General features: G+C 41.0%; 2 protein-coding genes across 2 annotated transcripts in view; one reads left to right on the top strand and one right to left on the bottom strand.

Moving 5' to 3' along the window:
* The window catches only part of LOC309848754 (uncharacterized protein), a 33,127-nt gene that overhangs the window by 541 nt on the left and 20,496 nt on the right, over nucleotides 1–12,090 (top strand). Inside the window, exons 2-3 of the mRNA XM_082700735.1 lie at nucleotides 6,993–7,170; nucleotides 8,262–8,493. The gene's annotated coding sequence lies outside the window, so the exon portion shown is untranslated. The remainder of the gene's footprint in view (nucleotides 1–6,992; nucleotides 7,171–8,261; nucleotides 8,494–12,090) is intronic.
* LOC309848753 (uncharacterized protein) overlaps nucleotides 10,925–12,090 on the bottom strand; it is a 339,042-nt gene continuing 337,876 nt past the window's right edge. Inside the window, exons 8-9 of the mRNA XM_082700734.1 lie at nucleotides 11,627–11,826; nucleotides 10,925–11,375 (exon numbers count right to left, since the gene is read on the bottom strand). Coding sequence (XP_082556860.1) covers nucleotides 11,065–11,375; nucleotides 11,627–11,826 — 511 coding nt within the window. The 3' untranslated portion in view covers nucleotides 10,925–11,064. The remainder of the gene's footprint in view (nucleotides 11,376–11,626; nucleotides 11,827–12,090) is intronic.

Below are 12,090 nucleotides of genomic sequence, written 5' to 3'. Positions count from 1 at the left end.
TTTTTATTAAAAGAACTCATTATCTTGGTAGTGCCCTTTTTATAAAGCATTCAGAGCATTTCAAACACATTATAACTTGTGTTCTTACAGTATCCCTGTGAAGTAAAGATGGTTATTATTAGAGAAAAAAAATTTTCAATAAGAACATTAAGGTAGGTAAAATAGAGGGGCACCTGGGTGGCTCAGTCATTAAGCATCTACCTTCGGTCAGGCATGATCCCAGGGTGCTGGCATCCAGTTTCACATCGGGGCTCTCTGCTCAGCCAGGAATCTGCTTCTCCCTCTCCCACTCCCTCTGCTTGTGTTCCTTCTCTTGCTCTCTGTCAAATAAATAAATAAATACATAATAAATAAAATCTTTAAAAAAAGAAAACAGCTTTATAATTTTTTTTAAAAAATAAGATAGAAAAAGTAGAAAATAATCCAGGCCAGACCTTCCGGTTCTATAACCTACCAGAGCATTTAATGATATGGGTATCTCCTACAATGAAGGGGTGAAACAAAGATGTGTATGGTGTTTTATTTTGTTTGTTTTGTTTTGTTTTAAGTAAGCAGAAGAAAACACTCTGGCATAAAGGAAACCAAGCAGTAACATAATCGAGCATCAGGAATTAAAGTAGGTTGATAGTCACTGGGAAATGTGTATAGTAAACAGAATTAACAATGAAGATTTAAGTACTGTGTAAGGAAACTCAAATTTAAATCCCATTTCATTACTCCTTTTCACAAATGCTTGGTTCATTATAACTATGGGAACATACACACCCGGTAGCCGTCTTGCATTAGGAGGGAGATTCAGGCGTTGGTCTCTTGTCCCAGACTTGAGATTTAAAAAAATTGAATACAGATACTTATATATGATACCAAATATAATATATTGCTCAAGTTGTTTCTTTGTGAAAAACATCTTAATGTTTTGGATTCTGAGAATAACATGTATTCCGTGTCTGAAAAGGAGACTAAGTAAGACAAAATACAGAAAATGAAGAAGGAAATCAAAATCACAGTCAGTCTAAAGTCCATAAGATAGTGACTTTAAAGTTTTGAAGAACATCGTCATTTTTCTGTATATGCCTACAAATAAATAGGTTCCTATTTACGTAGGTACTTAGACATGCAGTCAGCTTACAAATTCTGAGTTTGCCACCCTTTCTTTATGTCAGCTGTATGTTGTGGCCTTCTTACCCTAAAAATAGATGCACCATGATATAGCTGTATAGTAGGTGTGTTGTGCTAAAACTTACGTAAACACTCCCCTGTCAACAGACTTTAATGTTTTGTTTTCAAGTTTAAGACATTTTGCTTAACTTCCCTCTAGAAAGATCATACCAGTATATACTCCCATCAAAAGGGCATGCCACTATTTTATGAAATACAGGTATTGTCATTTAGGCATCCTGCATTTTTAAAAATCTTGACTTTAACAGAATTCTTTTGTTGTGCTTGAAACCCTGAAGAGTTAGATAGGCAGTTGGCCTAAACCCAAATGTTGGCCCATCGTTTAAAGCTTATATGTCCACTTCCATCACACACCCAGAATTTTGTCTTTTAAGAAATCAGAAAAGATCAGGGATTTGTTTGTTAATAGGTTTGCATGAGCAGGGGTCTTCCCATAAAGCTAAATTAGTGGTTATAGAGTATTTGGTAGTGGGGAGGGTTAGGCAGTAAAGCAAACAATTCTTAATATTGAAATGAGATCACAGGTTTTTCTCACCCTTCACACCGTGTGATCTAATACTGGGAAGTGTCAGAATCTCAAATATCTGGATTGTAAGCGTTCTATTTGGAATTTGCCTGTTAGATCAAATCCCCAGAAGTGTTATTCTTTCAGTTATTGGAAGAATTGTCTGAAACTAGTTTAATGAAATACTTGAATAAGTAAGTGACTTTAATAGGGCCTTAAAATTGGTTATCACTCAGGCACCTGGGTGGCTCCGTGGTTCAGCATCTGCCTTCGGCTCAGATCCTACATCGGGCTCTCTGCTCTGCGAGGAGTTGGTTTCTCCCTCTTCCTTTGCCCTTCCACCCTGCTCTCTCGCTTTCGCTCTCAAATAAATCAATAAAATCATTTTTTTAAAATTATGGTTTTCACTCCTTTTCCAACTTGACTGCATTCATGGGGGAGGAGTGCTCTACTTTCCACCACAGCTTCTTGAAAGCAGGCTGTCAAATTTTCCCATAGAAATGATAGTAAACTTGGAAAGTTGTAGTCATGACCAAGAATCAGCATCAAGTAGACCAGGCCTGTACGTTAAAAGCAAAGCTAAAATAGCTATAAAAAGTGTAATAGATGTGAATCTGTGTTTCAGATCTAGATCTATAAATACAGAAAATGGACCTCTAAATTCAACGTGGTTATCATCACCTCTTAAATTACATTTATGTGTGAGTGCACATGTGGCATATATACGCACACAATTTGTGATGTATATAAATACTATTCCTGTTTTACAGGACCTTTGTTATCATTCTTTTCAGGACTGTTTAAGCTGATCCCTATTTTCGATTCGAAGCTGTAGTGTGTGCAAACAGAGCTACACGTAGTTTCATTGATTATCAGTCTCAAAGTAGCCATCTTGGAATTTATTTCAGAAATCACAAAGGATTGTAATCTAGTTTAGAATCCGTTCGTCCTTTTATCTTCTTTGCTCTCTTTCTCTCAGTGCCAAGGCCAGTTTTGCAGGGGAGGGAAGTATAAAAAGACAGTTACCCTTCAAGAAATCATGGGGAGATCAGAACCCAGGCTTTGCTTTGGTTATATCCTTGGTATTTCCAGGATTAGGGAAGGTTTACCCAAGAGGTCTGTGTGTGGCTCTTTTACCTGCAGAAGTTTTAAAGTATTAGCTCCTGAAATGAACTCCCTCGTCTGCCCCACCCCCAGCAGGGGCCTGCAATCCCCACTCAGGTGAGGCTCTGATACAGCGATGATAAGTGCATTGAAAATGACCCTCCCTATAATTTTTTTAAGTGAGAAGCATCATTAATGACTGGTGATTATATATGTGTGTTTTCTCCAGGCTAGTGGCGAGAGGGTGGATTTAACAATTGCTAGGCCGGGGAAATCCCAGCCTGGTAACCCTGTCCAGGACGCAGGAGCTCAGAGTAGCAGCCGGCACCATGCACAGCCGCTGTACCACAACAGTCCCAGCTCACAGAAGGTGAGGCCTCGAGTTTGCATGTTTTCATTCATCTGCCCTCAGGGAATCCTTGGTATGATTTAAATGAGGGCTGTTACTCTGTTGGAAAAGGTGAACACAAGGTGTTTGGGGGTGTGGAATGTGTGTTTGGCTACCTTGAGAGTCCCTGTACAGTCTGTTTCTCAGCCACTAGGGGTGGTTTCTTAGTAAGAAGGTCCCTCTGCCAGATTGATGAGAAGTGTTTGATCTTCTAGAAAGACTTCTTTGTTTGGTCCTGCTTGAAAGTGGGATTTATCTTGGTTTGCTCATTCAGTTGTAACAGGAGGTTATGTAACTGAAAAAAAGACAATGACCAACAAGTCCATACTTAGCGGTTGGGCAGTTTGCCTACAACAACAGAATTCCCTATGTGAATATGAAGCATAAATCATACTTTCTGATACGTACATGCAAAACACATAAAGCATTTCTTTTTATGTTACAGTTCATAGGAATACTACCCTAGATCATTTTAAATTCCCATATGTTGAGCTTTTTGCTGCATCTTTCATATTTCAGTGCTTTGATAATATATTCGTAGGTCATTTATCTGTGCCAAAAATTCTGATGCTGTCTCACTTTGGATGCAGAAATCAGTAGAAGTCAAAAAACAGTGGCACTTTACTGTGTTCTCAGTGTTATTTACTTCATTTGATCTTTCATTTGAACTCAACTTCTAGTAGGCCAGAATTTTTACAATGATGCTATTTACCAACTGTGTGAAAATCACACATCGGAAACTTCCTATCGATTTTTTGTTTGTTTGTTTGTTTTTACTTCCTATAGTTTTTAAGTAGACCAGTAAATAAGTTTTAATTTAGCAAAGCAATTTAATTTTACTTAAGGAGAATGACTTGAGAAACACATGTTTAGCTTAAAGTGGCTTCTTAATGTAAGTACAATTTGAGAGAATAACTCTGTAATGTCATAGGAGCCCAAGAAAGCATTATTTATTTTTGTATTTATTTATTTTTAAGATTTTATTTATTCATTTGACACACAGAGATCACAGGTAGGCAGAGAGGCAGGCAGAGAGAGAGAGAGAGAAGCAGGCTCCTCGCTGAGCAGAGAGCCCGATGCGGGACTCGATCCCAGGAGCCCGAGATCATGACCCGAGCCGAAGGCAGTGGCTCAACACACTGAGCTACCCAGGCGCCCCAAGAAAGCATCATTTAAAGGCACAAGTATTTTTGGTCCATCAGGTTTATCTTGTTTTCTGAGCTGAAGTATAAACTTGTCACTGGTCTTTGTTCACTTAAAACTTTTAAGAAATTATAAGCACAAACTTCATCTTATTTTTGAACAGAATACAAAATGTGTGAAGGGAACCTATAATTTTGCTTTCACAATGATGACTACGAAAAGCAGTTATTGTTTCGAAAAGGAATTTGAATAGAGTTGTTCATATAGCTGGTCCTTGATTTACAAGTTACCTATATATACATATTCATAAAGAATCATAATTAAGGCAAAAGTTGGTAACTGAATCCATGAATACTACAGAAAGTGGAAATATGGGTGCTCAAAGACAACGCTACAAATTTAAGACTGTTTTAAGAACTACTTAACCATTTCAGCGTTCATATAGTGGACGATTTATGTCCTTTTTTTTGTTTTGGGCACAAATATTTTTCTTTTTACTAGTTCCTCTTCCTTAATTTTAAGTGGTGGTGTTTTAAATAGCAATGCTGAATTCTTACTTTAGGTGCTCTGTAAACCTGCTTGTTAGAACAGCCACATGAAATGTAATTTTAAGCATTAATTTAGCAATTTACCATTAACATACAGCATTTGTGATGTCAAATCCTACTTTAAAAAAATAAAGGTCTCCTAGGGAAAACAAATACAAATTCATCAAAACAACCTGTTCAGAGGATAATCATTGTTAAAAATTAAAGCACACATTACTCTATTACTAAGCCCCTGCGTAGCTCCTGCTTGGAAACATTCATCCAGTGTTAAGCCCTTAGAAGTTTCCATGAAGTATACCAAGAGTAATCTGTGAAGTTTGGCTAAAATGCATACATCTCAGCCATTTGGAGGAATAAAACAACCACCTCTAATTGACTCGATACCTGACAGACACAAGCGTTGAAGTCAATGTGCTCCCAGCTGAGTTTACCTGGATTGTCTTCATAATCACGTGGGTCTTGCCCAGTTTTGAAGGATGCGAACATAGATGTCATATGCTATGATACCACCTGTGGACGTTTACAGGTTTTCTATGAGGTCAAAATTCTAGGAACTCTAGGCTATTTAAGTAGTGCCCTCAAGAAAATTTCAGAGTGTTGGTTTCAGGAGCAGAGGAGAGCAGACACCCCTGCCGGTGCAGGGCTTGACTGACACGTCGTACCTGTCCACTCTGAAGCAGTGTCACTAAAGGAAATGTTATAGTTCTAGCAAAAGAACTCATCTAGTTCTGCTGTTGATATTGTTAGTCGTGGTAATAGTTATCTTGTTATCTACACTATGCTGTTACAGTATATGTGTTAAGGAACCTTTTGAGATAGGAGCTTCCATTATTACACTTAATGGGATAGCACCATTGTAGTGTGGATGCATATAGCATCATGCTGTATAAACATACACAACTACATATGAATACATGTTTATGTATATACACTATGTGTGTGTATGTGTATATTTTTTAAACTTGAATCACCTCAAATCCCAGTGTGATCATGCGTAGCTATATAATTTCAAGCAAATTACATGAACTTTCTTTTTTTTTTTTTTAAGATTTTATTTATTTATTTGACAGACAGAGATCACAAGTAGGCAGAGAGGCAGGCAGAGAGAGAGGAGGAAGCAGGCCCCCCGCTGAGCAGAGAGCCTGATGCGGGGCTCAATCCCAGGACTCTGAGATCATGACCTGAGCCGAAGGCAGTGGCTTACCCCACTGAGCCACCCAGGTGCCCCTACATGACCTTTCTAATAAGGCTATTCCCTTGTTTATAAAATGGGGCCAACCATAGGATTTATACTCAGGACCATTGTAATGAAATGTAATGAAACCATGAAAATGAAATAATACATGTGAAGCCATTTGCTTTACACATAGTAAATCTTCAATAAATATAGTTACTATTGCTATTTTAATATTAATATTGCATAGGTACCCAGTGTTTTTTATAGCATTCTAATTTAAAAAAAGGTGATGTTTTAAATTTTCCTTTTCTTCTAGGATTGTCCCCATAAATAGAAACAATCAATATCGGTAAAAATTGCTTTTTCCTGAGAACACACTTTGTTGGAAAATTTTTCTCTTCCGTAACTTTTTCAAAATTCAGTTATTTCATATCCTTCTAGCTTTCCGTGAAGGTTGTGAAGATGAGTTTGCACCCATTTCATGACCGAGCATTCTCATGAGTAAGAAACAGAAGATAGATCTATAGCTTTTTTCTGGCAGTTACCAAAATCCGCACTTTACTTTTGTACTATTCTGTCACCATTTCTCTCAAAGAATAGAGGAGAGAGACAGAAATAAAATTAATTAGCTTGTCTTCAGAATCTTAAAACTCAAGTGCATTATTTACCTTTGTAGAATTGGCCCTATTTTGACTTCCATATGTCAACAGTCCTGAGTTTTTTGTGTTCCATACATAGTCATATGAAAATACAGCCGTCCAAAGTCTGACATTGTGATCCCCAGTGTTCAGTGTCATGTTTGTACCATGAGGAACTGTGTATTATTTCTACAGTAACTGATTTTAATAGTGACTTTATCATTGCCATGGTATTTTTTCCTTCAGTTTCCTTACTTTACTTCAGCTATGTATTATTTATTTTGCAATGAATTTTCTTCTCCTGTGTTAGGATCTTACCCAGTGTGTTACATGCCAAGAAAAACACATTACTGTAAAGAAGGAACCACCTGAGTCCCTGGGAATGACAGTGGCAGGGGGCAGAGGAAGCAAGAGTGGTGAACTGCTCATCCTTGTAACCAGTGTGCCAGCTCATGGCTGTCTGGCACGTGATGGCCGCATCAAAAGAGGTAAGATAGGAAGGGCTGGGAACAGTGAAACTCTTCCCATCTTCTCCCTGCATGCAACTCATGTTTGAAAAAAGTAACAAATATTCCCCAAATTTTCTATTAAATATGATTTTTTAAAAATCTTCTAAAGTGTCTCTTCTATATAAAAGTGTAAAACCTCTCTCTAAGGTTAGAAAAATGCCTAATGGGAAGGAAAATTGCTGCAGTTTGATGATGTTTCCGTTCTTTTTTTTTTTTTTAAGAATTTTTTTATTTATCTGACGGACACAGATTACAAGTAGGCAGAGAGGCAGGCGGGGGGTGGGTGGAGGGGAAGCAGGCTTCCGGCTGAGCAGAGCCCGATGCGGGCTCGATCCTAGGACCTGGGATCATGACCTGAGCTGCAGGCAGAGGCTTTAACCCACTGAGCCACCCAGGCACCCTTTCCATTATTTTCTAATGTTTATTTAGATCTTTGCATTATTTTACGTTGGAAAAAACCCTCTAAAAAATAGAACACTCATCTTTTCCTTCCTAACCTTTTATATAATCCTCGTTGCCCTTTTTTTATTATATTACTTGGCAGGGCAACAAACACTTTTTTTCTTCCTTAAGCAAAAGATGCTCAAATCACAAGTTTCATTTCTTTGTGTAGACCCAAGGATCTCTTCTCTTTAAGTATTCTGATACATCCACGCTGAACAAACTCTGTAGGACTATATCTATAAAACTGTGTAACTCTAAAACAGGATATGTTAAAAATTCATTTCTAAGAGCAAAAGATCAAATTATTTTTGAGCAGGAAAGAACTATAGAAATCACTGAAGCCCAAAGAAGAGAAATGAACATGCCCAGGTCCTGCACATTAGCAAAACCAGGTCTAATGACTTGGACGTCCAGTCAAATCACAGTGCCTCAAGCCACATTTTTTCCTATATATGATGAAATTATCTTAAAGTTTTGAGTTGTTTTGGAATGTTTTCCATGAATTGGATTTTTCCCTCGATATCGTAAGAATGACAGAGATGTGAAAAAATTACAAATCACAGGATGTATAGGGAAGATAATGACTTGGTAGCTCATCTCATTTTCTTGTTTATTCCTTTGGACAGGTGATATATTGCTGAATATCAATGGCATTGATTTGAACAATTGAAGTCACAGTGAGGCCATGGCTATGCTAAAAGCCAGCGCCGCGTCCCCTGCTATTGTCCTGAAAGCACTTGAGGTCCAGACTGTCGAGGAGGCAGCCCAGGCTACCGAAGAGCAGCCAGGCACCTTCAGTGAATATGAGTAGGACTCCAGCTGGTCCCCGTCGTGGGTCATGTGGCTTGGGCTTCCAAGGTACTGACAGCATTTCAGCAGTTTCATGGAATAATCATAGTGACAACATTTCTCAGTATGGAACACAGTAAATTCATTCGTCCAGGGTGTGAGGGGGAAGGTCCTTGTCAGAGATGAAGTGGCAATGGCATATTAAGTTATAGAAGAAAAGGGTATTTTTTTCCTTAGATTATTATATTTTAAAAGATAAATTTAAGGGGCCTCTAGGTGGCTCAGTCGGTTAAGCATCCAACTCTGGATCTCAGCTCAGGTCTTGTCTCCGGGCCATGAGTTTGTAAAAAAGATTTTTTTTAATTCTTAAAAAATTAAAACATTCTTAAAAAATAAACCCTTTACCTTATTAAAGGTAAATTTAATAGTAAGAACTAAGCTTAAGAGACTTGGTGTATCTGTTTATAAAAATGAATAAAGCCATTCTGTCCATGACTATTAATAAGGTTCTCAAGTGGACCAGCCATGAGATTTGGATGTTCATGCTCTTGCTTTAGAAAAGCTGTCATTTACCACATGTGTACATGCTTAGACTTCGTGTGCACTTTTCAGCAGAAAAAACAGGTCAAAGTGTGGGGCCTTTTGAAAAGCTTTTCTAAAACCCCTTTCTTAATCTTGTTAACTCTCTCTAAAAAGGCAGGATGTCAGAACTCAGTTTTCATTGGACATGAGAGACTCTTTAAGCCAAACCACTGGTGTCCGAGAGTAGGTCTTCTCACCACCTTCGTGACTGTAACCCACCGGGACATTCTGTAGTTGGTCATTGTCTGCTCATGAAAGTGTTTCAGCTCCTGATGAGTGTTGTATATACTTCGGTTTTGAATTTGGAAGAATGTGTATTACTGTCTTTGTTTCTAGATCACTTTAGAGGAATCCTAAAACTGAACTATGATGAAACTTTCTGATTCTGAGCCAAGTAGGAAAATGACTGATTTTTTTTAAATAAAAATAAACAATAAGAATGCCAGTTTCTGAGACATCTAGCTTCATTTGGATGTAATTTGTAATAACTAGCATTTGTATATTGCTATGTGAGATAAATATCTATATCTATATCTATAGATATAGATATAGATATATATTTTAAAAGTACTTTCACGTAAAGAATACCAGAAAAATCCAGGATGAATGGAATTCATTTGTCTATCATCTAACTTACTGACTTGTCCTTGTGGTAGTGAAAAAGACCAAAAAGGCCTGAAACAGTAACAGAATTTGTATCTCAGGGCCCTGTAGGCATAGATTGGAATGGTTGCTATGAAACCATGGCCGTTCTACCTAATGGTGAGGGCTCAGCCAGCAGAGGGAACTCATTTATCCTCTTGAGTACTCAGCCTGATACACTGACCTGTCACTTGAAACCCAGCATGTCAGAAAGGCCCGGTCCCACTGGGGGAAAAGTGGTCTCCTCGGCGGCGCAGGAGCCGAGCGTGTGCACACCACTGCTGGTGGCAAGGCCATGCTGGCGCTCCTTTAGTTCTTGTTACCTGTTGTTCCGGGTGTCCAGCTCCCCTAAGAAGTCCAGAAATGCTCACCCCATTGATCAAGGACTCCCACTCCTAGTGGCTTTTGGCCAGCCTGCAGTGTGGGAGCAGGCCTGTCTTGGGCAGCACTGCCAGGTCGCAGGTGGACAAGGAGTCTGACTGGTCTCGGACAGGAGCTGGCAGCCCAGGACCCAGGTTCCCACATGGGTTCCTTGGGATTTTTGTTTGGATGCGTACCCTGTCCTCTAACTTCTCTGCCTCCATATCTGTCCCCAGGGCGGAGCATTTTCAGGTGAATCACAAAGAACAATGATATTTCAGATGAACAGTACACGGGATAATGAAATCTATGTGGGGGGTCTGCCTGTATCGAAAGGGTGTCTATCAGTCCAAGGTCACTATTCTGTGGACTCCTGGGGTTGTGTGTTGTGTGCAGACCAGTATACACAACCAGGTATTGGGAGGGCCACTGCACTGTGGGTACCGGCGGCTCTTTCCAGGATGTCGCACACCACACAGGGTAGCAGCTCTGCTCTTTATCAAAAGGGAGGGTCTTTCTCTGCAGTTAGCTGGCGGTGTACCAGACAAAAGAGTTATTTGTTTTGTGTTGTGCTGTTTCATTGTTTGTTTTGGCAGAAGATTCAGAAAAACGAAAATACCTATATCGTCTCTAAAAAAGTTTGAAAAGAGGGGAATCACTCTTATGTTCTGCAGACACACACAAAAGGCCATATTGTAGTTTTCCAGGCAGAGTAAAATCCAAGTTGAGGTGAAGTGGCCGAGACAGAGAGAAGAGCAGTGGTTGCAGGGACTGGGGGAGGGACAGAGCAGTGAGCGATGAGGAGCGTGGGTGTCTCTGTGACAGAAACGTCGTAGAACGACATGGTTGTGCAACACTCTGGATAGACCTAATGAGACCTCCATATCCCACTGCAAAGGATGCAAGTAAAATGTTATATAAACTCAAATTCTACTTTATTTAATAAATTAAATCTATGAAGTAATTATAGAGGTGAGCACAGAACACAAATACAATAAAGAAGGAAATGATGGGGGAGGGGGAGTCATGCTCTGGAGCTGCAGCCAGCACAAGCTGCTACTCGGGGGCCGAGCCTGCTTGCTCCACGGAGGCAGGGGGCGGCAGCTCGGTGGCAGGACCCTGCTGGTCATTCAGGAAAGTCAAAAGGCCTGGTGGCTCTTCCGTGGCAGAGAAGTGAACGAGGGCCCTGACGACCATCTGCCCTGGCCCCAATGGGTCAGGGGGGGTCACTGGTCTTCCTAACCCATAGTGAGCAGCCATAGCAGGGATGGCGGGGGCCAGCTCAGGCCCCAGAGGTGCAGCAGGTGCCAGAGTGGCTGGTGGAACAACTTCCCGAGACACATCCTGATCTGGCTCTGGGGCCGGTGCTGTAGCTCCAAGAAGAGAAAGCATCATCAGCTTGATTGACTTCCCTTTTGCCTTTCCCTTTCCCCACCACTCAGCGTGGCCTGCGTTCAAGACCCAGCCCCCGGAAGGTGTCCCCGATGGAAGCCCATGGGGACAGGGATCTGAGACGCCTCACTCTCTTCAGCCCAACTACAATCTACGGAGGCTTCCTCAGGGTGGCCCACCCTGCCTCCGCCTCAGGCCCACACCAGTCACCCCCAGTCCTCCTCACCCCCAGCCTCTGGCTCCGTGTTCTTTTCAGGAGCGCATTGCCTTTCTGGAAGCAGAAGCTGGGCACGGCGCTGCAGGTCCGAGCCCGGCACATTGACCTGCAGGTAGGCCAGCAGCGTATGCAAGCTAGGAAACTCCGGAGGCTGCAAAAAATCCCCTGGATACTTTTCCACCCAGGTGTTAAGGATGGCATAGACGGCCCTGGGGACACACATGGAGGCAGAGAAGTCAGAGGACAGGGTACGCATCCAAACCAAAATCCCAGGGAACCTATGTGGGAACCTGGGCCCCTGGGCTGTCAGCTCCTGTCTGAGACCAGTCGGACTCCTTGTCCACCTGCGACCTGGCAGTCCTGCCCGAGAAAGGCCTACTCCCACACCGCAGGCTGGCGAAAGCCGCTAGGAGTGGGAGTCCTTGGTCAATGGGGGGAGCATTTCTGGACTTCTTAGGGGAGCTGGACACACT

The sequence above is a fragment of the Mustela nivalis genome (genome assembly GCF_964662115.1).
Source record: "Mustela nivalis genome assembly, chromosome: 15".
In the NCBI taxonomy this organism is placed as follows: Eukaryota; Metazoa; Chordata; class Mammalia; order Carnivora; family Mustelidae; genus Mustela; species Mustela nivalis.
This window is presented reverse-complemented; position numbering and strand designations above follow the sequence as displayed.